General features: G+C 41.8%; 1 protein-coding gene across 6 annotated transcripts in view; it reads right to left on the reverse strand.

Annotated features, from left to right (window-relative positions):
• Positions 1–257: 257 nt before the first annotated feature.
• Ubn2 (ubinuclein 2) overlaps positions 258–26,734 on the reverse strand; it is a 93,294-nt gene continuing 66,817 nt past the window's right edge. For 5 of the 6 annotated variants that reach the window (XM_076913527.1, XM_034519121.2, XM_034519122.2 and 2 more), the window contains one exon: positions 16,057–23,438. In XM_076913527.1, the coding sequence (XP_076769642.1) occupies positions 23,389–23,438 (50 nt within the window). In that variant the 3' untranslated portion in view covers positions 16,057–23,388. Of the gene's footprint in view, positions 2,833–16,056; positions 23,439–26,734 lie in introns of those variants that run through there. The other variant, XM_076913530.1, reaches the window with a different exon arrangement.

A 26,734-nucleotide genomic window follows, 5' to 3' on the forward strand; every position in this document is an offset into this window, starting at 1 on the left:
TACACGAGAGTAGACAGATGCACATACCTGTTTCCTTCAACAGTGATGTCTGCTTACTTGCACCCTCCAGCAGGGAGCTCTAGACTTTCTGGATTGTGTGCCCAATAATCTTGTACCCTCTTCTGCAGGTACTTGGAATTTTCAATTATAGGCATGTAGTAAATATTGAGCCAATATAGCATAGATATTGGAAAGCATTTTAAGGCAGAAATGAGAGCTATTTTCAAAAGTAAACAATATTTGGAAAATACTTTTATTAACAGTAAAAAGTCCTAATTTCTCAGTAAAGATTATTTTATTGAAAACAATGTAATTCAATAGTTTCAGTATTTTGAAAAACATCATTGTTTATCACACTGTTTTGGACAATAGAAATCACAGTCCTAAACACTTCTAAGCATCCATTGTTAAGTTTTTCTTCGTATTTCTTTTAAAATGACAGTTAACATCTCACTGTTTTAAGAAAAATCACCTTTTAACTTAAAGAGACCCATGAAATACATTTTTTTCTTTCTGTGTATCAGCTAGGTAGGTGGGTCAGTCACAGTTCAATTGCGAAACCACTGCAGGGCTCTGATGCAGGCAGCAGCCGAGTTAGGAGTTAGGGATATTTGCGCCACACAGCACTTCAGAATATAGGAGCTCGTTTGAGTCTGGTGCTTAGCGCAGAAGACTGCTGATTCCTCTGTCGCTCTCGGTGGCTTGGAGGCTAGTAGAGAATGTGAAGTCTACCTTAGCCTCCACAGTCACTGAGTACTGGACACTTTTCCCTCCTACCTGAGGCTTTGCTTGAGTGCACTGGCAGGAAGAAATCACACCCAGGACCTTGAAGGCAGAGATGGGAAGTTAAGTTTCTAGACTTTGAGTTCCCATGGCTTGCAAAGAAGCCTTTAAGGACATGGAATGAAGGCTGGTTCCCAAACTATCCAACCGCACTGCAGCGCCCTCCTGAAAGCCTCTGCCCCACCCCTGGTGGGCGGAGAGCAGATGCTCCACCCCCTGGTGGGCGGAGCGCAGGTGCCCCTTCCACCTGAGCAGGCTTTTTGTCAAAGGAAAATAGGTGGGTGGTTTCTGCCACTGCCTGCTCTCTGGAGGGGAGGTCCATGCCTATTTCCCACCACATCATGGTTTCTACAGTTACTTAAATGTCTAACTTTCAACCGATTTTTTTTTTTTTCAGACAGGCTGGCCTGGAACTCACTTTGCAGTCCAGACCTCAAACGTATGGGGATTCTCTTGCCTTAGGCTCCATGTTAAGGCATGTGTCACCATGCCCAGCTAAGGTCTTAATTTTGATCAGATCCACTCTGTTGATAAAATCCTGTAGCATTTAAATTGCAGAACAGTATAATCAGAAGAAAATGTGACTATTAACAAGCACGCCAGGACAAGCTGTTTCTTTTCCCTTTGGCCACCGAGAACCTCCACGATGATTCCTTCCTCTCCGGCTATAAACCGGAGGTGGTTCACACAGCTTTTCCAGGAGATGCTGGACCATCTTCGGTTCTGAAAAAGTTCAGTCTGTATCACATTAAAATACTGAGCGTTACTGGATGAAATGGTATCCACTGTCTGCTGGGGTGCCCTAGGCTGCAGTGTGGCCAGGAGCTCCAAACACAGCCATAATAGATTACTGAGCTTCGCAGACACAACTTTAAACTTCCTTCTGAGAGAGCACCCTTCCTTTCTCATGCGTGCTCTCACAAATCTACTGCAATGATACGTTGTTTTTCTATACCTGGATGAAATGTACAGCTTTAGCAGGTTCTTCCTGGGTAACACACAGGTTACGTTTTGTGATTTTTTTTTTTTTTAAGTCTCTTTTTCTAGGTATCAAGTCTCATACACGGTCAAATCAAAACACCAAGATTCGTGCCACTGGAAACTTTGCCTGCCGTGCGTGGGTCAGCATCCTTCCTGTTTCACACAGCCCTCCTCCGAGTTTGCTAGCTTCTGTGCCAGGGCAGCAGAGACCGGGTTTCCCTTGGTTGTTAGAGCCGGACACTGTCTGAGTGGCTGGTTTGGAATGTTGTTTCTCTTCTTGTTGCACTTTCTCACAGGGGTGCAGAGGCGGCTGCAGTCTAGCCCTGTAGGGGCCTCCTCAGTTACATGCTAGGACATGCGCCCAGGCTTCCATTCACCAGCAGTTCTTCCTTGCATCAGGCCATCCCGTCCCTCTGACCTTTGGCTGGACCCCAATACCCACCTCCACCCCCACCCCTACCCCAGCAGTACTGGGGACTGGATTCAAAGACTCCTATGGATTTCTTCTCAAAAATGGTCAAATTGGTCTCCCGTCCTCTGAGGTGAATGGAGATTCTGAGAATGCCAATGATTCCATGAGCAGCTGTCTTCTGAAGGTACTGGCCACTGACTGTCCATTTGTAGACATGAGAGCAAGTCTGGTACCAATCTCTTAAGTCTCTCAGACTCTAGGTGGTGTGCTGGCCACACTGGTCCTCTGGAAGGCCCCTCACTGGGTCTGAGATGAAGAGGAGCTGCTGTCAGAGAAATCTTCTCCCAGTCCATGGTACAGCCCAGAGGTAGATGCTAGTGGTCCTTCCCGACTCGGAACTAAGGGCTGCAAGGTCTCTTAGCATGGGCTGAAGAATTAGTCATCCAGCTCCTCCCTTTAGAACTCAGAAGGACAACTATTGTTTTGTTCTCAGCCTTTGGAGTCTCTGGTGAAACTGACTCAGAAAGAGCCTCATTTTAGTAAGTGGGGTTACCATGGTTACCACGGTTAATCTTCCTTTCTTACAGAACGCCTGTTCTTGAAGTAGGTTATCTGATGGACCAGAGGTGACACACAAGTTTGCCTTATGAACTGGGCTGTGTGGAGATAGTTAAACAGAACTATTAACTATTTTTATATTGTATTCTTACCTGGGTATTTCAATAAAAATACAGGGGATGTATAGTTTTCACATATGTACAATTAGACGTGCAGAGATTTATGTCAATAAGCACCTTAAAGTGTTTGTGAAAACTTTACCATATAAACCACTCTTCTAAAGCCTGATATAGCTGAAACAAGTGGGAAGTGATGGTCAGATGGAAGGGGAACAGGCAACAGACCCTGCTGCAGCATTTCCCCTGACAGTGTATATTGATATCAGAGGGAGGGTTGGGCTGTGCATGCCAATTTGTCTCTGGAAGTCAAGGGGAACGAAAGACTCAGACTGGCACAGGAGGAGGGCAGGTCACAGATCCACAAAGAAGGCTGGGGCTGAAGGAGTAACCTTTTAGCAGAGAATGAAAATACCAAAACAAACCCCTTTCATCTCTGGCTTCCTGATAGATTTTTCTATGTTACTTCAAAGTCTGGGCAAGTGACAGGGTAGGGATCCTCCCATGAGAGTTCTTAAGCTCTGGTATTAACCATTCACATATGTTAAAATTCATTCTATGTAGTCCCAATATCCTGAGCTAAAAACTCAGTTTAGAGTGGTCTTGGGTTAGTAATGTCCTTAGAGCCTGGAAAATGCAAACTTGGATACTCTTTTTAAAAATAATACACTTTTAGCCAGGCATGGTGAGATACACTTTTAATTCCAGGAGAGGCAGGAGAACTTCTGTGAGTTCAAGGCCAGCTTGGTCTATATAGTGAGTTCCAGGACAGCCAGGACTCCATAGAGAGACTTGTCTCAAAAAAAAAAAAAAAAAAAAAAGATTAACAATACACTTTAGGGCTGAAGAGATGGCTCAGCAGTTAAGAGCATTGCCTATTCTTCCAAAGGATTGGGGTTCAATTCCCAGAACCCACATGGTGGCTTAAAAACATCTGTAATTCCAGTTCCATGGGGCATGACACATTCTTCTGGCCTCTGAAGGGTGAGGCATGCAAGGGCACAAACATACATGCAAATGAGACCAAAATAACGGCAACAAAACATTTAAACCCAGGACTTGGAGAAATCATAGCTAACATTCCAATGTGTAGAGATCTCTAAAGAATGATCCAGGAGCATGGGACTACACACTGTAAAGTTACACAGAACAGTAAACAGAAAAATCAGATTGATTAGGGACCGAGGTGGTGCCTGTGCTTTGCTCTGGGACAGGTTTGGTGCTCCTAACTGACTTGCTGGTCTTAGGACCTTGGTCTCATCTCTTACTAGATATCACCAGCTAAGAAGGCCGATAAACCCAGGGAAAAACATAAACACAGGCTAAAACAACCAGTTACGTTAAGAGTATATTCACAACAAGAAAACGGACTGAGCAGAGCACTAGGTAAATCCAAAAGGATTAGGAATGGGCACACAGGCTGGGGCGCTGCCGGGCTGGAAGAGGGTCTGCACAGATTAGGAATGGGCACACAGACTGGGGCGCTGCCGGGCTGGAAGAGGGTCTGCACAGATTAGGAATGGGCACACAGGCTGGGGCGCAGCCGAGCTGGAAGAGGGTCTGCACAGATTAGGAATGGGCACACAGGCTGGGGCGCTGCCGGGCTGGAAGAGGGTCTGCACAGATTAGGAATGGGCACACAGGCTGGGGCGCAGCCGAGCTGGAAGAGGGTCTGCACAGATTAGGAATGGGCACACAGGCTGGGGCGCTGCCGGGCTGGAAGAGGGTCTGCACAGATTAGGAATGGGCACACAGGCTGGGGCGCAGCCGGGCTGGAAGAGGGTCTGCACAGATTAGGAATGGGCACACAGGCTGGGGCGCAGCCGGGCTGGAGGAGGGTCTGCACAGATTAGGAATGGGCACACAGACTGGGGCGCTGCCGGGCTGGAAGAGGGTCTGCACAGATTAGGAATGGGCACACAGGCTGAGGCGCAGCCGGGCTGGAAGAGGGTCTGCACAGATTAGGAATGGGCACACAGGCTGAGGCGCAGCCGGGCTGGAAGAGGGTCTGCCTGGCACCCATAGGACCTCTGCTTTGTTTGATCTTCAAGGTGTCTAAATCTGGTGTGGTAGTGCACACCTGCAATCTCTAATCCCAGTGCTAAGATGGTGGAGACAGGGCTAAGAGAAGATCAAAGGCAGTCTCAGCTACATTTCAAGTTCAAGGCCAGCCTGGCTACATGAAACCCTATCTCAAAAAACTAAAAGACAAAAACAGAAGAAAAAGACATGGAAAGTATGGAGGGGGGGAATCTAAGACAACATAAAGTCTCAGCAAAAGAGAAAACAGATGTCGTTAGGAGAATAAATCCTAAAAACGAACAACAAGCAGCACCAACTCAAGGTCTCCAGGACCCAGGAGACAGAAAACCTAAACCCAGGCATTCAAGAGTGAGATCTGAGAGCAGCAAAACAAGCAAAGCGTTAGAATGATATTAGCTTTTCAAACAGAAGCACCAGGGAGGAAGGAAAACAATGAAATCGTACTTTTAACTGATTTTAAGTAGCAATTATATTTAGTTCAACTGTTAGTTATAAACAGGAGACTTAGGAAGCCCATCTGGAAACTTTCCTGAAATACAAAATTTTATAACAAATTAAAAATATACTAATCAGTATCCTTAATATATGACTTAATAAGCACATGGAAAGAAAGGGAAATGATATGGCACTCTATACCTGTGAGGACAGGCCAGATACAATTTAAAAACTGTACCTAGGGACTGGAGTGGGGGCTCATCAGTTAACAGTGAGGACCTGAGTTCAGTTTCCAGTGCTCATGCTCCAATTCCAGGGCATATGACATCTTCTGGCTTCTATGAGTAGGTACTATATATCCATCCATCCATCCATCCATCCATCCATACATACATACATACCTCATACACCCACATGTATTTACATATATGCATACATATATGTGCCGCACATACAATGAGGAAAAGCACTCATACACATAAAAATATTTTTAAAAGATACAATGAGCATGTACCCACTGACATTCAGAATTCTTTGAAAATTTAGGAGAAATAAGACTGAATAAGGGGGAGATATACATAAGCAAAATGGGGTGTGAAAACTGAAAAAAAAAACAGACATAAAAGATTATACAAATAAAGGGGACTATGAGTATCTTTCTAAGCATTTTGTGAGTGTTGCTAGGGAAAATACTAGAAATTATTTAACTTGAGCACACGATGATTTACATTCCTAAGCAACTCTAAGTTTATAAATACCACACATCCAAACTATAACCCAGGCATAATGGTTCAAGTCTGTTATCTCTGGACTGGGAGGTGAAGACAGCTGAGTTCCAGGCCAGCCTGAGCTACCTTGTCAATAGCCCATCTCATAAAACAACACAATGAAGTCTGAATATGGACTACACTAAAGAAAGTTTTACTCTGGAGTAAAGGTTTTAATGTTTATCATTAAGGAGTAGAGAGGCTAACATGACCACTGCTTAGCACCATGGCAGACAAGCCAGTATAATGCTCCAGAAGACGAAAGTCAAAGAATGGGATGAGGAAGTAAGTCGGCATAGTTTGGTGGCACAGTGCTTGCTAAGCTTGTTCTGGGCCCTAGTAACAGGAGATACTAGAATAGAAAAAGCTTAGTGCCGGGATGGAGCTTGGGAGTCAAGCTCATGTCTTCTGTGGGTGAGGTTCTGCGTTCAATCCCCAGTACCATCACCACCAAAATTAAAAAAAACATTTAGCATCAAATATGAAAAACCAGCGGATATTTGGGTGTGGTGGTGCAAACCTGCAAGCCAGTACTTAGGAACCTGAATCAGGAGGGCTTTCTGTTCAAGGCCAGATCCTGCCACAAAATAGCAGTGATAATATATGGCAAATAATACATGGAGCAGGCTGGGCTGTGGTTCCATCATGGAGTGTCTGGGCCCCGTCTGGGCACAGCAGAAAAGAAGGGAAAAGAAGTGAGAAAGAAAAGGGAGAGCAAAAAGGACCCAAGGAAAGGAAATAACAATGGTAAATGAGGTGCCTTGTTGCACATCTGCAGCATTCAGATGAAGAGGAGAGCTGAGGAAGAGAGGCGAGGAAGGGAGGGAGTGTGTGAAACATGGACAGGAATCAGCAGTAAGCTGGGCAAGGTAGCATGAAATCTCAACGATCAGGAGAGAGCCTGAGGCAACAGACCAGTCAGTGCTTCAGTTTAAATGTCTTCCATTCCATGCATTCCAAGTCTTTCTCCTTATCTGTCCATCTTTCCTGTCACCCTCAAATCTAATGCTACTTTAAGAACAAAATTATAAGGATTTTACCTCATTATAATTATTATTTCAAGTGTATATGTTTTACCTACATGCATGTGTGTATACCATGTGCTTGCCTGGCACCAGGAAGTCCAGAGGAGGGCATTGGGACTGGAGTGGCAGATGGCTCCCAGTTGCCACGTGGGTGCTGCTAATCAAACTTGTATCCTCTGGAAGAGCTGAGCAAGTGATCCTAAGTGCTAAGTCATTCTCCAGTCCCTAAAGCCACTCCTGCTGGCCTCCCCACTGAAGTTCCTGCTTTGACATTTGACAAGGTTGAGCTCAAACTCCAAATTTTTGAATTCAAGAGGTAATTACAGGAGTGTGTGAACCTGCTTGGCTACACATTTTTTTTTTTTTTTTTTAAGATTTATTTGGTCGGGTGGTGGTGGCGCACACCTTTAATCCCAGAGGCAGGTGGATTTCTGAGTTCGAGGCCAGCCTGGTCTACACATTGAGTTCCAGGACAGCCAGGGCTACACAGAGAAAACCTGTCTCGAAAAACCAAAAAAAAAAAAAAAAAAAAAAAAAAAAAAAAAAAAAAAAAAAAAAAAAAAATTATTTATTTTATGTGAGTACATGGTCACTGTCTTCAGATACAAGACACACCAGAAGACATCAGATCTCATTACAGGTGGCCGTGAGCCACCATATGGTTGCTGGGAATTGAACTCAGGACCTCTGGAAGAGCAGACGGTGCTCTTAACCACTGAGCCATCTCTCTGGTCCAGCTAAACATTCTTTAACACGAGTAGCACAAGTCCAGAAAATAGAGACTAGGGTATTTTTGTGAAAATGGCAACCATTAGGTCCCAAGATGACAGTCTGTAAGACTTCTACAGAGAAAAGTAGAGAGCACAGAAGGCAAAAACTATTTGAATAAATGAACAAACCACAGATATTTGTCTTCTAGTCTAAAACCACTCTACAAATTGAATTCCATCTAAATAAAAATTTCTACTTTGTGGTGGTTTGAATGAAATTGGCCCTCATAGGCTCATGTATTTGAATGTTTGGTCCCTAGTTGGAACAGTTTTGAGAAGGATCAAGAAGAGTGGCCTTGTGGTGGTGTCACTTGGGGTGGGTTTTGAGGCTTTAAAACTCAACACGAGGTCCAGCCTCTCACTCTCTGCCTTGTGCCTGTGGATTAGATGTGAGCTTTGAACTACTTCTCCAGTGCATTGTCTGCCTGTGTGCTGCCATGTTCCCCGCCATGATAATGGACTAACTCTGACACTGTAAGCAAGCTGCCAATTAAATGCTTTAAAAACAAACAAAAAACCTAAAACAAAACAGTTGTCTTGGTCAGTGTCTCTTCCTAGCTATAGAAAAGTAACCAAGACAAGCTTAAAACATTTTTTTTTTAATGTGTGTAAGTGTTTTGCCTGAATATCTGGGCACTATGTATGTGTACCTGGTTCCCCAAAGAGGCCAGAGGGCATTGGATCCCCTGGGACTGGAGTTACAGTTATGAGCTGTTGTGTGGGTGTTAAATCCCACCTGGGTCCTCTAGAGGAGAAGGCACTGCTCTTAACTTCTAAGCCAACTTGATACCCACTTCAGCTTAGTTTTTTAATGCAATGTGATTTTTTTTTTTTTTGAGAGGGGTGGGGGTGTCTCACTATATAGCTCTGGCTATCTTGGAACTCAGTATTTAGACCAGGCTGGCCTTGAACTTAGAGTGATCCACCTGCCTTTGCCACTGGAGTGCTGAGATTAAAGATAGGTGCTATTCATGCCAAGTGCAATGGGAATTAATTTTTAAAAAAAAGATTTACTACATTTTTCTGTAGCCAGCAGATGGGTATGAGGTTTTAATTGCATGTATGCTTGTGCACCATGTGCGTGCCTGGTGCCCACCAAGTTAAGGAGAGAGCACTGGATTCCCTGGGGCTGGAGTTATGGGTGGCTGTGAGCTTCCACAGGGACAGCTGGGTCCTCTGCATGAACAAGTGTTCATAACCACCAAGCCACCTTGCCAGCCCCACAAAATGTGAAATTTATATGACAATAAAAATCCACAATTAGCTCAATCAACACAGGTGCACAGAGGACAACTGGGGAATTGATGTGACACATCCTCTAAACCCACAGGTGTCAGGGCCAGCCTTGCTTATACATTGACGGTCTAAAATTAGCCATAGGCCTAAGTCAGCTTGCTAACACAAAGTCTTGGGTCTCTGTGGAAAAACACTGAAACAGATAGCTATAAGATATTGTAAACAGGCAGCTTTGGTGGAAATTTACCATCCTGGATGAGAAAAAGTAGTCATAGGTCTTGTGGATAGTCATAGACCTTGGGTAGCGGTGGATAGTGCCAACTTAGATAAGGACAAGTGAATCATAGGTGGAGTCATAGTGACCTGTCCCCTGAACCTTCACCTAGCTGATACCCTGTTCTGGAAGATATCTGTACTCCCCCTGAACACCTATGCTCCTGCGTCATCCCTTCCCCACATCCTGCCTTTTTGTGTAACCTGTGTGAAAAAGTAAAAATTGCGATTTGATCAGCCTATAGACAAGCCGCTGTTCTTTGTGTCTGCCTGTTTCCCCATTCTCTCTTTCAGGTGATCTCCCTGGACCCCTGTTCACTGCCCTGCTGGCCGGGGCAATAGGAGTGGCAAGCAGCATGGTGCTGGTGCAGAAGTACAGTCCCACGGAGGAGAGCAGACAGAGCTCAGGGGCAGAGGCCTCTGTCCACGAGAGCTGGGCAGAGGACAAGACTGGCACTCCCAACTGAAAGGGGAGGACTGATTAGGTGATTCTTTTCAGGGAAGTAACTGAGTGAAACAGAAGAGGAGAGAAAGGTAAGCTAAGTCTTCAAGGAGAAAATGAAGGGGGAAATCTGTGGTCTAGGATAGAGAAGCACATTAAAAAGAACCCCTGGCAAATACCTAATATTCTCATTCATCTCTCTCCCAGCCCCTTTGTGACAAGGTCTCATTATGTAGCTTAGGTTGGTCTCAAAACTCACAATCCTCCTGCTTTGGCCTCCTGAGTGTACGCTACCATCCTTGCTAAATTTGACTATTAAAAAGCAAAGATTTCTGTTCAGTAAAGAATGCCATACACAAAGTTAAAAGGCAGGGGATGGGTAAGTGTGACATCCAAGACTGACAACAGGAGTGTCCACAATGAAGACAGAGAAGACTCTCAAAAAGCAAGCAAGGATCAATGAGTAATTTCCAGAAGGGAAGACTACCTAGAGCCGTTTTTGGTTTGTTTTTTAGTCTTTCTGTGGTAATAAGGAATTAAAGACAAACTAGGGTGCCCACCTCTTGGGAATGAGCAGTATGCAGTAGAGTAGGAAACAATATAAATGATGCCACAGACCATGACAGCACACAAATATGTAGACCAATGTAGAGAACCCAACAGCAAAGGCAGGAAACTTTTATACCTTAGTATCAATTGCATACATCAAATCTGAGTGTATGCAGAGAAATATTACTTACCAGGATGCACGCACAATGGAAGGCATCAAAAAAGCAACGGGGCAGTGCAGGGCAAGAGACTAAAGGATGGACAGAGGAACAAAGTGTATGATCAGAGAAGAGAATGCTTTTGAATGGACACATGATCAGATATTTGGAAGTGCAGTAGCCAATTGGCTATGAAGCAGAAGCCTGAAGCCGGCAGCAGGTGGGCTACTGGTAAAGAGATGAACTTTAGTGACCTCGAGATAGACTTCTCCAGAACCAAGGTAACTTTTGAAAGTCTGCTAGGTATGCAAGATGCTCCTTACTTTGTAAGTCAGGAGTTGCTGCTCCTGCGATGAGAGTGTTTTAACTGGGTTTTATCCATGCCTGTATGCTAAGCAGTGATCGCAGCAGTTTACAAGGCTGTTTCGTTTGTTTTGGAAAAACGGGAAAATGAGGAACCATGCACTGAGAAGTAAAGGCATGAAGAGTAACTGTAGTAGCTGTCATTACTGGTACATGCTAGGCACTCTGCTAGGTCCTGTCTGCACACAGGGGAGCAGGGGAATAGGTAAGAACACATTTTATGTGAGACTTTCATAGAGGAGCCATGTGAACCCAAGACTGTCTAATAACAGTGTCCTTCACACTATGCCACCCTACTAGTAAAAAAATAGTGAAGAGACACACACCAGGACACAGGACGGTAAATACAAAGGGAACACTCATATCAAGGCATGATACACACGTCTGTGAGATGACAAGATGTACTAGTATATACCTGGAGAGGAGGTGACTGCTATTATCCTTTGAAAAGCATAGATCCCTCCTGACACGGACTCACGCTGTGATCTCAGGCTCATGATGTAGCTGAGGATGACCTGAGTTCTCATCCGTCTCCCAAGAGGTAAGATTACAGGCAAACGGTGGCACGCTCAGCTCTGGATCAGGAAATGCTATGAAGTGTTAATCTGATTTACCAAGCCAATTTTATGTCAGACTGCATTCCTATACTGCTACTGTAATGCTAGCGACACACTTGGACCCAAACCTCTGCACACTTCCACCCCTAGAATTTGTAAAAGCAAAAAAGCAAAGTATCCACATCAACGATTTGTAAATCTGGCTTGAAATTGCACATAGCACCCCTCCTTAGCCACCTTCCATTTTGTTGCCTCCATGGTGAATAAAACTGGTTTCCTTTGGCTCTCTGTGTCTCCCTCTCCCTCCCGGCCCCCCTCTCTCCAACAGTATGACCTTATCTAGCCCAGGCTGGGCTGAAAATTGCTGTGTAGACCAGTGTGTCCCCGACTCAGCCTCTTTATTCTCTACTAGCATTAAAGGTGCTGTACCACGTCTTTAGTTTTCCACATCACTGAGCTCTACAAGTCAGCATCAGTCTTACCCAGTCACTCCTGAACTGTAAACCATCCGCTTATTCTGAGACCCTTTACCTCCTTGGATGAATTTTTCTTCAAAAAACGTTTCTGAGTTCCATTTTCATATACAGAATAAGTGATGAGACAGCAAGATTCCACCAGGAGCATAATTACAGCACCAGCTGTAATCTAGCATTTAGGAGTCTGAAGTACGATTACAAATTCAAGGCTAGCATAGGTCACAGAGAAGTCCTGTCTCAAAAACTGTTTTTAGTATCTATGATTAGCAGTAAAGCTATTGCTTATCTGCTACTTTGGGTAAGACCATGTGTCAAACCAAGGATGGGGCTTTTTTAAAAGTATATTTTGAGAAGGAGAGAGAGAGAGAGAGAGAGAGAGAGAGAGAGAGAGAGAGAGAGAGAGAGAGAGAGAGAGAGATTGATTGAGATTGATTGTGATTGCATGGATATGTGAAGGTCACAGAGCAACTTTCCTGAGCTGGCTCTCACCGTTCACCCTATGGGCCAAGGATCAAATTCACGCTATAGGCTTGGCAACAGGTGCCTTTACCCATTGAGTCATCCTACTGGGCCAACGGTAGATCTTTTAACCACCTTGACTGACAACAATGCATCTTTAGGGACCTGGAGAGATGGCTCAGTGCTGAAGACCACATTCTTTTCCTCTTCCAGAGGACCCAGACCCAGTTCCCAGCCCCTCTTAGCCTGTTCCGACTCCAGCTGCAGGAGTTGGCTCTTTTGGCCTTTGTGAGCACTCACATGCATGCTCCACTCACGTACCAGTACTTGGACACTTACATGTAAGTAAAAATCAAAATAAATCTCTAAAAAATGACCAAATGGTATTGTTAATACATCCATATTATACACTGACAAAAGAATGACATCATTAATTATGTCAAATTATTTAACTCAGGTGTTTTGGAGTTTTTTTGAGACGTGTTAAGTACCTTCAGGGCCAGGAAGAACAACAGGAGAGACCTCAGACACAACTTGTCTTTAATTTGTAGTTCAAAGTGGTTGATCCCGTTTGAAATTCTTAGTCTTTTTTAGCTTCAGGATAAGACACTTTTACACCACGTAAAAGAAAAGAAAGTGAGAACAAGCACTCAAACCACTTCGGATCTTGGGCGTCTATGTTCTTGTCTCTATTTTCTATGCACAGATGCGTATCACTCAACATGTTGCCCACAGGAAGGATCTAGTGAGCCTGCCTGTAGGACTCTACCCACTCAAACACTCACCTCCCAGCACACCTAACTGTCTCTGTGTCTGACTGCCAATGGCTTGGAGGGCCACCTCAGGCCTTCTCTATGTCCTGGAGCCCTCCTGTGCTGTTCCAGAACAGAACTCAAAATGTCTGGTGGCAAAGTAAGAATTTGCTTTTTGTACACTGACAAGTGATTGCAAACTGTTTAGGAATATACGAGCAGGCCATGCCCTTTCTTTTATTATACTGTATCTAGGCACAATATAAGACTCTCAACTCTGACAGCGGAACATTTGAACCCAAGTTAACCCAGTAACACAAGAGACACAAGAGTGATATTTACATTCCTTTTATTTAATACAACAAACACATAACATATACAAAAAGAAAAAAAAATCACTCATGTAAAAGGTCCTGTCATGGAGGATAGACAGGAAACATCTATACTGAATCAAATAAGGCTCTCATTTCAAAATGGGTTTGCTAGCTACACCTGGAATATGAACAAGGCTGTTTCAAAGCAAAATGAACACAGAAATCCCTGCACGGAGGAGTGCATCATGGGGCCAGTTTAATAAGTTCTCAGATGCATGTTTGGGAATATCCAAAATCCACCAGCAGTCCTAAAAATGTGAGGCTCTTCTGTTGCTTTTTATTTAGTTTTTAATCTGCCCCTTTTTTTTCTCTCTCTCTTAGGAAAAGTTATAAGATCTCTAAAACCAGGGATCCTCCAAGTGTGGGAGCTTTAATGCCTGAGTGCACAGAATGCTGGTGCTAGACCAACAACACAAAGGCAATATGGCCGCACAAGAAGAGCTTAGCTCCTAACTGACTTCCAGTTTGCTAGTCCCATGGACCACCAGAGGGCAGCATGAAGGACCACCTCCTTGCTCACTGCAGGATCAATAGCAGCAGTTTGTCCATATTCCTGCTGAGTTGAACTAGAAATTCAACAAGCACCAGTTTGTCTCAAAAGAGCCTTACACACACACACACACACACACACACACGCACGCACGCACGCACACACGCTCACACACTCACACAAACATACACACATCATTACCACCCCCTTTTATTAAATTTATTATTTATTTATTTATTGTTTACTAAAATAATACAAAAAAAGGGAGACAGGTATATTTACAAAACTCCATGGCTGGTACAGTACATAATTTTTAAGACACACTAAATGCTACAATCTTTCAGGTCCTGAGATTATTACAAATACCAACTCAAAGCTGTGTTTAGGTCCAGTTTTAGAGGGAAAAAAAATCCCAAAGTATTAAGTCACACACTTATTTGAAGTACAGCATTATTCCTTCAAGTTAGCAAACACACCTTCCTACAAGCAGATGCAACCCAGTAACTGGGGCCTTTCTCCTAAAGGACTACCAAGTCTCAGGCTCCTTTCTTGGAGACTGGCTTGCTGACATGGTAGCATCTGTGTAGGGTGGAAGTGACCAAAGAGGAGGAACTGTCTCCCTGTGGGAAGTGGCTTTGCAGGGTGGACACTCACTGTACAAATAATTGTTTTTCCTTCTGCTACTAAACAAAAGTCTCCCCTTATTAAAAACTTTCACCATAGGGTTAGAAATCTGTGCTTAACCGACTAAAATTCACTCTTGTTTTCCAGTTACAGCAAATCGGTCTGCAGTTCCATGGTAAGTCTTACAATCATAAATAAACCTTGCTCAAAAGTAGAGAGAGAAAACACCCATCATCTCTTAGTCACCTTGGTTAGACTTAAGTTCATTATTTGGAGCACAAAATTCACCAGTCAGAGATTTCTCTTCCTCTCCTTGAAGTCTGATGTGTTTAATAAGACAAGAGACAACAGGAGGGTCAAACTAGCACACTCTCCTCCAAGAACAGTTTAGCATGCCAGCAATTTCTAGAATAAGACAGTCTTTCAAAGACAGCTGACAACAGGTCACTGAAAAGCTTGGCTCTCTTCCCTGAAAGCCATATGGGAGGAAAACCAATCTTTACTGGGAGAGGGCCCCTGATGATCACATGTCAAAGTGTACATGCAATCTATTATGGAGTCAGAGCTGAAATGTCAAGAAAGCTGACCAAAGATGGCTCAACTTTCTAACTGTTTAAAACAAATACCTTTGTCAACTGAGAAAAATGTATTTTTCTTTTTATGTTACTAGCCAAAATTGGGCAAATCCTTGGTAATTTTGCCAGTGAATTTCTGACAGGGTTTAAGTTTCTGTCACAGTAGAGGTAAGTAAAACAGGAGGAAAGTCTATGGTTATAAGTACAGAAAATACAATATGGTTGTGACATTTTAAGAACAGACTATCACACACACACAGTGGCTAGCTAGTCTTGGTTGCTGCTGACTCTCGTGTTACCTCAGGTAACTAGTCTAATAGACAGAGCTGCTGACGCTCGTGATACCTCAGGTAATTAGTCTAACTGTATTCCAACCAGAGTTCTATTAACAAGCATCTAACAACCAGAGTTAGCAAAAAATGGAATACTGTAGCAAACTGGGGGCAAATAATGGTTTTCTGAAGAACCTACAATTAGGACTAAGGATTCAATGATCTGGTTGGCTCAGACCTTGGCAGAAGAGCTTTGCTGTAGGAGGTATGAGCACATAGGGAGGTATAGCAAGGCAGACTGTAGGAGCCCCTAATGAAGACCTGCATTTCTCCTCAAGAGTCTTAAAAGATACTGGTCTTACCAGGCTATGTAAAAATGAGATCTATTTATTGTTAGTTTGCACTGCTGTGTATGGACCTCCAGCCTATGCACATGCCGGGCTAGAGTTCCACCACTGAGATATACTCTCAGACTATAAAATCTATGTTTTAATATAAATGAAAAGAGAAAAAAAAAAATCCCAGTCATCAGTGACACCCCCCTCCCACTCACCCCCCCCCCCCCCCCAATTATAGACTACTTGTACCATAAAGACTTCAAAACGTGTCACTGACTAGTTTGGGTAGCAGTGTAAAAAGTACACAAAGTTTGAATACTAACCGCTATGGAATGGAAAGACAGGACAGACAGACAAGTAGAAACATCACAACACAAGGAATCACAAATAGCCACTTTAAAGCAAATGGTACTTTGAGTGTGCATAAGAAAAGTGTCATTAGCATCAGGCCAGTCAAAGGTAATTCCACTAAACTCTAGAGATAATCTCTGCTTGCATCCTCCACTGATGTAAACTGTCCCCTGTGCTATCTTTGCGTTTGACAGAGACTGACAGCAGACATCAACGTGAGGGAGAGGAGGATGTAAAGACAATTTGCCTTTTGTCCCTAGATCTAACAACAGGCAACTTATACTGCAGTGGAGCAAGTGGTAACTTAAGAGCTCACACCAAAGGCAAGCCTGAAGACTGAAAGAAATGTAGAAAAATTCAACATTAATATTCGGAGCTATTTTTAAACAGAGCCCAAGGCGAGTTTGTAGCTGTGCCGACCTGAACGCTAATCTAAACTTCTCAGCATTACGCTGAGGCGACTTTATCATAAAAGCACAAACACATTCCACAACATCAACTCTAGATCTGCACGGGCAAGAGGATCTTCAGCCAGCGTTTTATGTAAAGCTCACATTTTAGGGCAGACAAACACAGATGACAGCAATCTTAGGCATCTGTTACTCTTCCCCAGAAGAAACACACAGATTCAACAAAAACCGCAAATCTTATTACTTTGGGTTAATCTTAACATTTGTTATTGAAGAATAAGAAAGAATATCATGTGGAAAATGAAGTGTATGCTTATCTGCATAGCTGATATTCAGAGGCTACTGAAGAGAGAAAAAAAAAAAAAAATCAACAAAAATCCCCAAAGTGATTTTAGAAGAAGGACTAGAGAAAGACTAGGTCTGAGCCAGTTCTGGGTCAGTCCCGATGTGCTGGCTGCTTCAGCCCAGAGCTACCTCCTAACTCCCTTGAGCTGTGTGACTGCTCTTCAACACCCTGCACCCCAGTCTCTCTGACCCTGGATAGGTGCTGCAATTTAAAGTCACCCATACACATGCTTTCACATACATGATTCAGCCCTAACAAAAACTGTAGCATCCATCTGTTCCTGTTGTTATATAGAGAAAAATATTATGCATTAGTACTTAGTGTGCATGAATGGAGGGTAAGATAAAATGATCCTAATTTCCTCCCAGGAGCTAGGGAAATCATATTTCTTTCTATCCTGACCATCTTCACCTCTGCCCTAGCTAGGTAAAGAATCCTCTCTTTCTTCCTCCCATTTTACTACAACCTGAGCAGCTGATGGCTCTGACTGAAGAAGCATGAAATAAAAAGTTAAAAGATGCAAAAGAAAAAAAAGGTTAAAAAAATGTACAGCTGCCCAAGTGCAGGCCTGCCCCACCCCCCAGGGCAAAGGTGGATAATCCTACTGATGCTGGAGTCATATGCAGGGTCTGACGTACTCTTAGAAAGGTAAGAAGTTTCCATCACCAGGCAAGTACTACAAGGAAATTAGATTCAAAAGGTAGACAAGGGAGGCTATAAACTTTCAGGATCATTTATCCATAATTCAAACTTTATCTTTACTTTCACAACCTTTGCAAAATATCATACAAGTAATAACATCATAAAAGCTTTAAAAAAATCTATTGGTAGTTAAGAAACTTAGTGTTCACCCCCTTTGATTTAATCTGAAACTAATAATTATACCACACGACAAATATGGTATGTTTAAATATCAAATATACATCTAAATTAAAATTCCAGTGATTTTTTTTTTTAACTTAAAGACCATAGGGTGCTCTTTATATCTACTATAAGGAAAACGTTTGTTTTTTCAACCTCTGCAGGAAGATAATACTATAGTTATATAGAATGTTTTAGAAAAACAAAATATTTTTGAAATAGTAAAGTCTCTGATATCCCTGGGAGGTAGGTGATTATTATTATACCCAATTGTCTCATGGGTAATCTGAGGCACGAAGGTTAAATGACTTCCCCCTAGATAAAGTAGTTTAGGAGTTACACTCACTACTGATCCTAAGCTGGCTAACAACAGCTTTGCCAGCAGGAACCTCTTCTTTTAGCCACAAGTCTCCTTTTCCAACTAAAATTTTACTTAAAAGGGGGTCCTTTGTAGATATAGAGGATCAGTTCAACTTAAGTCCCTTTCAACATGACACATCTAAACAAAACAAAACACCACCACCCCTTAAGTCTTAGATACTGAAAGTTATATTATTTTGCTCAAGAAAGACTTTGAAACAATCATGAAATCAGAGCAAATCTGATCATGTGGCAATAAACAAACTGAAATCTCTCAAGTATGTCCAGATTATGAGTGTCTCCTCACTGTCTAAAATCTGAGCTCGTTCAAGTTTAAGCTATACAACTTCAACATCATTTTCCAGAAGAAAACATCTTTTAATATTAACATGAGTGCCAACTTCCTTCAAAATGTATTCAGATACCACCCCATGGTTCTAGCTCTAGCCTCTGTGTACTGAATCTTGTCTGCATAGGGCACCATGCCAACTTGACCAACAAGATACTCTTGTTACTCTGATGCTTTCTCATGTACTACTTCTGCAAGATTTGAGGGGCAGAGACAAGTGGATTACATCCAGATAGTCAATGAGTCCACCGAGTTTATTATGTTTGCAATAACCAATACATATGTTATATATATATATATATATAAAATGCCCTATATATACACACACATATATATTAACTTCTACAGATATTCAGAAAGGGAAGCCAGCATCATGTGCAAAAGACTACTTCCCAATCTGCCCATCCGAATCAACTCAAAGCAATGGAATAAACAAGGCAGAAGTTCTGAAATGTCAAAAGGGCAGTGCTTAGAAAGATTGCCATAGAACAGCTGCTCCTGGTTTATACACACTGTGCATCTCATACTTGTGTCTACACACACAAAGCAGAGGAAGAGAGTTATTACATGACATGATTTTGGCAAGTCTGAGATTCTTTCTCCTGAATCCCCTGACTTAATCAGTCTGTACTTGAGGGTGTCTGAAAGTTTCAAAAGAGGGAGAAAAAGAAAGAAATAAAAGGCACTTAACAAAGACAAAGGCCTGAATTGAGCATGGTTTCGAGGAGTAATATAAGCATTTACCAGAGATAAGAACTTATTTACAACGAGTTAAACTTTTCCCTTAAAACTTTATAAAATAAAATTGCATAACATGTTTGTGATCATTTATCTACTACTGTACTTTTCTCTGCTTTGTTTTTACAAAACCAAAAGCACCCCCAAAGCAAAACCAAACAAAGAGTCACACATGCACAACTAGAAGTCAAAGTGCCCTTCAGAGAACGTGGATCAGCAGAAGCACCGTGCTGAAGCACAGGGCAGTTCTCGAGTCTGGCCTGGATTATAGACTTTTCTTTCTTCTATTTTTCAATTAGAAAAATAAAACAAAACAAAAACCAACAAAGGAAACAAATTCAAAACCTATATAATAACAACAATACAAGGACCAGTGTGCTTTTATAGTACACTCCTAAAATAAAGTACCCTAGTTCTTCTACACAGGTGTGACATGACAAAATCTCCTACAAATTAAGCAGGTAAAATCAACCAACACAGGCAAAGTTCATCTTCCAATGTAGCAGCAAGTAGGACAGACAATGAGTTCTAGAGACCTTCCCAAAGGACAGAGTTCTCATAACCAATGGCAGTCGCAATAAACAGTAGAAGTTTCATTTCAGAAAGTCTTGAACCAAGTAGAGGTGGGAAGGGCTGTGGGAGAGGGCAACCAGAGGAGAGAGAATAGGGGTGCCTACCCTTTCCATCTCTGCATAGTAAACAATTTAGATCTGCTTTGGGAAAAATATATCCTGGATTAAGATTACTTTCAATAAACTGTTTCCAAGCAGGTGTCAAACCCACAGTCTTCATACAGGTATATGCCCGGTTCTTTCCCCAGTGTTGGGACCCAAATAAGCCTTATTCAGTGTCTGTGACACAAAACAATATAATTTGGGCTAATAACATCCATCAAAGGGGTGGTGGGCATGAAAGAATGTACTCATTGAATCTTCTTGATTTCTTCAAAGTATCAGGACTTTGTTATGATAGATTAACTTGGCTTGTTTTCCCCAAATCTTTTCTCCAGATTGTTTTAAAATCATGATTTCTCACTCTTTGTTCTCAGAATCATGAGAAGAACTATAATTTAATTTTGATAGAAATTATTGCTTGCATTTCCTTTGGAGGCTCTGAATGAGCTTGACACTTTGCTCCCAAACAGTCTCCAACTGCGGTTCAGCACTGCTGCCCGAGGACAGCTCTGCTGACTGTTATTGCTTGTGAATACTGAGGGTCACCTTGTATGTACAGTAACAGCTTATACATCAGTGAAGGCAATTTCAAATATAAGACAGTTGGAAACAGACAGTTTAATCTTCCTGAATCAAGTACCCCATTGAGTGGGCCCTAAGTGTGCTGATTTACTTCTGCATTTGGATGTTGCTATGTTCTGTAGCGATACACATTGCTCTCTCTACAGATATCCTTTCCAGTTACTCAACATTTTAAAAATAACATAATTTGACTTTAAGTGCAAAAATACAGTATGAATTGCAAGTCTCTGTTAAAAAATAACCAACTTATATGCTTGTTTAGTAATAAAAACTGTCAAGACAGGTAACCATAAAGTATGGACACCATTTTCAATGTTATGATATAGAAAGGAATGTATTTACATTTAGAAAGGACTTTGATTCATTTGTATAACATGAGGGGTTGCTGGAGTGGGGATCTGGCAGCAGTCCTTAAGGAGTCGAGACTGACAGGAACAGGATATACTTCACACATCATATTCTCAGTGCCCAGGGTAATTTTATAAAATGACATGGGAAAGAGAATTACAAATAGTCTTCTTTTCTAATGATGGCAAAGAACCATCAACGGTCTTCATATGGCATGGTTCAGAACTGATGGATTTAAGAACCTACAATTACTGTTTGTCTTTTAATAGCGATTGATTTATATTAATGTGTATATAGCAAGAGAGACACTAATACACACGGACTTCCCTCTGGGTAGAGAAAATGAGGCACAAGGCTGCCTTCCTCAACAGACACCCCAGCACAGCAACCCATGGAGTATAAGCAGGCCTGTGAAAGGAGGTTCCCCGGGGCTGCTGTAAAGCCAAGAGCTGAGCAAGCTTCTCTAAGAGACCTTTCAAATGAACCTTAACATGCTAAATTCAAGTCAATTATCTCTGCAACATCCCAGTATCTTTCCAAAATATCTACTGGGGCTTACATAGCCTCTGTATTGTTTTATTGGTAAAGTTCTACAGTCAAGAAATTATACCAATGATTTCTTTCCTTTGTTTTTCTTTTTTTCTTTTTTTCTTTTTTGAGACAGGGTCTCATTGTTAGCCCAGTACAGACTAGCCTGGAACTTGCTGCAAAATACTTCAGGGTGGCCTCAAACCTGAGATCTTCCTGCCTCAGCTTCCTGAATGCTAGGATTACAAGCATGGGCCAACATGCCTAGCTTCAAAAGTTCTAAACAAATCATCTTCCCTTACTGTAACGAGTTCTTGGAACTAAAGCTTTCAATTATTCATTGACTTTTTGCTATTAAGCATGCCATTGTGACTTGGAAGTCAAATTATAGGCACACCAATTGGAGCAGATTTGTGGTTGGTTATTAGAGTCCTAGAGGCTTCTTGGGACTTTTGCTTATCAAAGGAAAATGGGGTCTGGTTAACACTCTCATCTGAATAAACTCAATGATATAGGGTAATATGTAATGAGACTATGAGCGCAACCTTGTTATTAACAGGTCTGTCTGTCACCATATATAAACTAAAGTTATATCACTCAGAGCTTATTCTTGGATAGTCTGAAAATACTCAGAAGTTTAAAATTCAAGGGCCACCACAAACATAGCCGAGGCAAAATAAAATGTGTCCCAAGAGAATTGTGTTTTCCTCTTCACACCCTTCACTGCCTCTATCTAGAATTAAAGAATCTTATAATCTGTAGGCTGACTTCAATATTAAGATTCTGAGTAAATCCTAGTAAAACTTTTAAGATTCCAAATGCTGAAAATATACTATGCTGGATATGGGTCATAAAGCTTCATTGTGATAGCTATAAAGGTGAATCCTTGTGCACATCCACATTCCTATTGGAATTCATCCCTTTAAAACAGCACTTCAGAATGAAAACAGTATACTACTATAGTTTGACCTATAGCTTAGCTATTTGTTTGACCCATGAATAGACAGATGCTGTGCGCACTCCTGTTTACATCAACAGCTCTCGTCACCTAAAGGACCACTAGTCAAAGAGCATTGTGCAGGGAGGGAACCGGGCATTTGCAGTTCTTGGCAGGCTGCAAGGGAGATGAGCAGCAAAGCAGCAGCCCAACAACAAAGACCCACATGTCAAGAGAAAATGCGAGCAGTCACATCTGCGCATCAGGACTAGAAATAAATATTAACCAGTCAATACCAGACGACACGTCACCTGCTTCTGGAAAGGATTCAGTACTTACTTCTGAATGGAGGGTGAAACCGACCCTTTTATAAAAAGGGGATTATTTACATTTAGTCTCTTAAGAGCACGGGCTCATTTTCCTGACTTTAAAAATCTAGAAGCTATAGTAAGTACTATATATCACTGTGTTACAGCAACTTTGCTGAAGCATCTTCAGTCCGCTGACTTGCACCGGGACCTGCTACATACTGGAGAAGATTCAAGTTTGCTCAGGACATTTCAGGGTACAGTACTCTTCTGCTACTGTCTGGAGAGCATCATGCAACTGACTGTGGCAAATCTGTCCACTAAAGAACATGACTGATTCTCCTCAAACTGGGCTAATTCTACTTGCAGCTGCTTTTATTATGCACGTATATGTAGAGCGTTCAGATCTAACCCCCAGGATGGATGGCCATTTACCCAAATCCTCTCAACTTCCTTCCTTCTCCCCCAGTTTTCTTTTTTATAAAGTCAAATTGATACTTCTGTGGGTTTGACAGCTGAGGCTGTTTTAAGTAGGTTAACATGGGAACTTTGATTTTAAAAGACCAAAGGTCACTAACTTTGCACAAAAGCATTTCTTCTTCCTGCACTGGCTTTGCTCAAGTAACATTTTCTTTCTTTTCCTCCTCACCACAGTGCTTGGGACAAGAATGTAAACATGGACAGGAACAGCAGCCCTGTGACCACCAAGACTTCCATCAGCTCGGTTCGCCAGCCAGCCAAGTGGTTCCTCTCTCGATTGCTGGAAAGTCACTGAGGTTTCCGTGGTAACTTAGTGTCCCCTTTACTTTGGCCTCCATCTGAGAAAAGAAACATTAACTTGATATGTTTTGCATATTGTAAAAAAGCAAAAAGCAAAAGCAAGAATTATCAGTTTATTGTGAATTACATTTCTAAAAAAATAACCTTTACCTCACATGGTGATGGTATTACAGAAGCTGATTAAACAAACAGGTAGAAAGCAGTGACTGAAAACTATGAAAACCACCCTGGCAGGCATGTACCATTTATTTACCTCATGACCATGTTCAATGCTGGGTTCTAAATAAATCAGATCACACAATGCCCACCTTCAAGAAACCTACTCCACCTTTTGATTTCTTTGGAAGACTAGGCCATTTTTACTTTCTTGTATGTGAAATTAAGTATTCTGGTATAATATGACATGTGATAATTCCCATGTACTGTGAACACAGCACACTGGTGGTCAAGAAAATGCGCTATGTGTTTGTTTAGGTCCTAGCCTTGTGGTACCAGATGCAAGTCTGCTGCTGGGCAGCTTAGTCTCGACATCCACCTATGCTGCTGCACGGCACTGTTTGCAGAAAATATCTGTGTGTTCTACGTAACTCTCAGCCAAACATTTCTAAAAACATTGGAGGAAGAGAAGATGGGGTTCCTCGGGTAAGACTGGCATCCAACAACCCAGAGCACTGGATAGTCTCGGTTAGTTTTCAAAGCCCTAGTAAGAAAAACAAAGACCCAAAGAGAAGCCAGGCCTGAGAGAAAATGACAAAGAAAGGAAACTTCTCAAGAAGAGGAATCCTAAGTCACTCGTGTCATATCCAAGTAGTCACTCATGTCATATCATATCAATGTTAATGGTTATTTCAAACTTGTATTAACAGTTTACTAAATAATCAGGGCTTTTTCATTCACAATATGTTTGTAGAGAGAAATGATTTGATCTATGGTATAACCAAATTATTAAAATGGTAAGGTACTATTAAAATAGGATTTTGTTCGAAGTAATATTGTTAGAGAGAAAATGACAAAGAAAGGAAACTTCTCAAGAAGAGGAATCCTAAGTCACTCGTGTCATATCCAAGTAGTCACTCATGTCATATCATATCAATGTTAATGGTTATTTCAAACTTGTATTAACAGTTTACTAAATAATCAGGGCTTTTTCATTCACAATATGTTTGTAGAGAGAAATGATTTGATCTATGGTATAACCAAATTATTAAAATGGTAAGGTACTATTAAAATAGGATTTTGTTCGAAGTAATATTGTTTAATTATCAAAATAATTTAACTATCAAAATAAAGCAATCCCGTTAACTGGACTGTGAAATTCTTTATAGCAGTTAGGTACAGTATGGCCCATGGCCAAGTCTGGCCACATTTGTTTTTGTTAATATAATTTTATATTGGAAGTCAACTTTACTTGCTTGTTTAAAAGTCATTTGTGGCTAATTTATAATGATAAAGTTGGGTAGTTATAAAAAAAAAAAAAAAAAGACTGTAGAGACTACAAGTCCAAAATGTTTATTATTATTTATGCCACCCAAGTATGATGCCACACAGCATGCAATGGGTTCAAGGCTGCTATGCTCTACAAAGCACACATGACAGGCTAGCCAGGCCTACACAGTGAGATCCTGTTTCAAACCACAAACCACAAACCAAACCAAACCAAACCAACCAACCCACCCACCCAAACCAATCCCTCTGTGGCCTGTTTTCGATAAGATTAAGAGAATGAACACTGATGGGCTCTCACCATCAACCATTTAACAGTTATTTATTAGACCCCACAGGACGTCCATTAAAAGCTCTTCTGTTCTGTTTCAGTGTGAGTAAAAGAAGTGCTGCTGAAGCTTCTCCGATGGAGTCCAGACTTTAATACACTGAATCCAGACTTTAAGTTTAATACACTGAATCCAGACTTTAAGTTTAATACACTGAATCCAGACTTTAAGTTTAATACACTGAATCCAGACTTTAAGTTTAATACACTGAATCCAGACTTTAAGTTTAATACACCGAGTGCCATAGACTGTACTTTTTGAGTGCAGTTTTAAACTTAAATTTTAGTGATTTGGAAAATGCTTTGTCTTCCTTTTCTTGTCCTGGGAGAGTGGTGTTAACCAGACAGGAAGGTAGTTTACATAGAGTTTGAGTCTTTTGAACAACAAGAATCCTGTTTGTCGGAGGACTGGAGCCATTACAAGGTCCACTTTAATTACTGGAGGTCAGGCCCTCTATCCCCGCCTTGGCAAGGTTAGACTCGCCACACCCCTTCTATACTTGGAGAAGGGAGGAGATGTCAGGGGCAGCTCTGCTTATACATTGATGGCCTAAAATCAACCATAAGCCTAAAATCAGCAATAGGCCTGACATATATGCCTGCTAACACAAAGTCTTGGGTCTCTGTGGAAAAACACTGAAACAGAGGGCTATGAGCTATTGTAAACAGGCAGCTTCTGTGGAAATTTACCAGCCTGAGTAGTCATAACCTTGTAAATAGGCAGCCTTGGTGGATAGTACCAACTTAGATAAGGACAAGTGAATCATAGGCAGAGTCATAGTGACCTGTCCCCTGAACCTTCACCCAGCTGATACCCTGTTCTAAAAGATATCTGTACTTCCCCTGAACACCTACGCTCCTGTGTCATCCCCTTCCCCACATTCTGCCTTTTTGTGTTTATAACCCCTGTGTTAAAAAGTAAAAATTAGATTTGATAATAAAAAAAAGTGAAAAAAAAAAAAAAAGAATCCTGTTTGTCTACTTTCTTGTTGGTGGTCACATTCACACCAATCAGCAGAGCACTCATCTTCAGCTGAACCACACAACAAAAATAGATTTAAACTAAGTCAAATGCAGAAAAAGAAGATGGAGCTGGGCAGTGGGCAGTTTAATCCCAGCACTTGGGAGGCAGAGGCAGGCGGATTTCTGAGTTCGAGGCCAGCCTGGTCTACAGAGTGAGTTCCAGGACAGCCAGAACTACACAGAGAAACCCTGTCTCGAAAAACAAAAACAACAACAACAACAACAAAACAAAACAAAAACAACAACAACAACAAAAAAACAAAACAAAACAAAAACAACAACAACAAAAAAGATGGGGCTTATGTTCCTTCTCTCAAGACAAGCCTTGAGCAGAGCTGCTCACAGGAATAACCACAGGATTAATGAGGGCCTATTGCCTCAAGACTGCTGCATAGCTCTAACTTCTGCCCTGTGCTCAAGAGTAAAGCAGTTAAAGACAGTTTATTTTAATTTGATGTGTATGGGTGTTTTGCCTGCATGTATGTCTGTGCACCGTGTGTGTGCTCTGAAGCCAGAAGGGAGCATCACCTCTCCCAAACT

The sequence above is a fragment of the Arvicanthis niloticus genome, chromosome 15 (assembly GCF_011762505.2).
Source record: "Arvicanthis niloticus isolate mArvNil1 chromosome 15, mArvNil1.pat.X, whole genome shotgun sequence".
Taxonomy (NCBI): Eukaryota; Metazoa; Chordata; class Mammalia; order Rodentia; family Muridae; genus Arvicanthis; species Arvicanthis niloticus.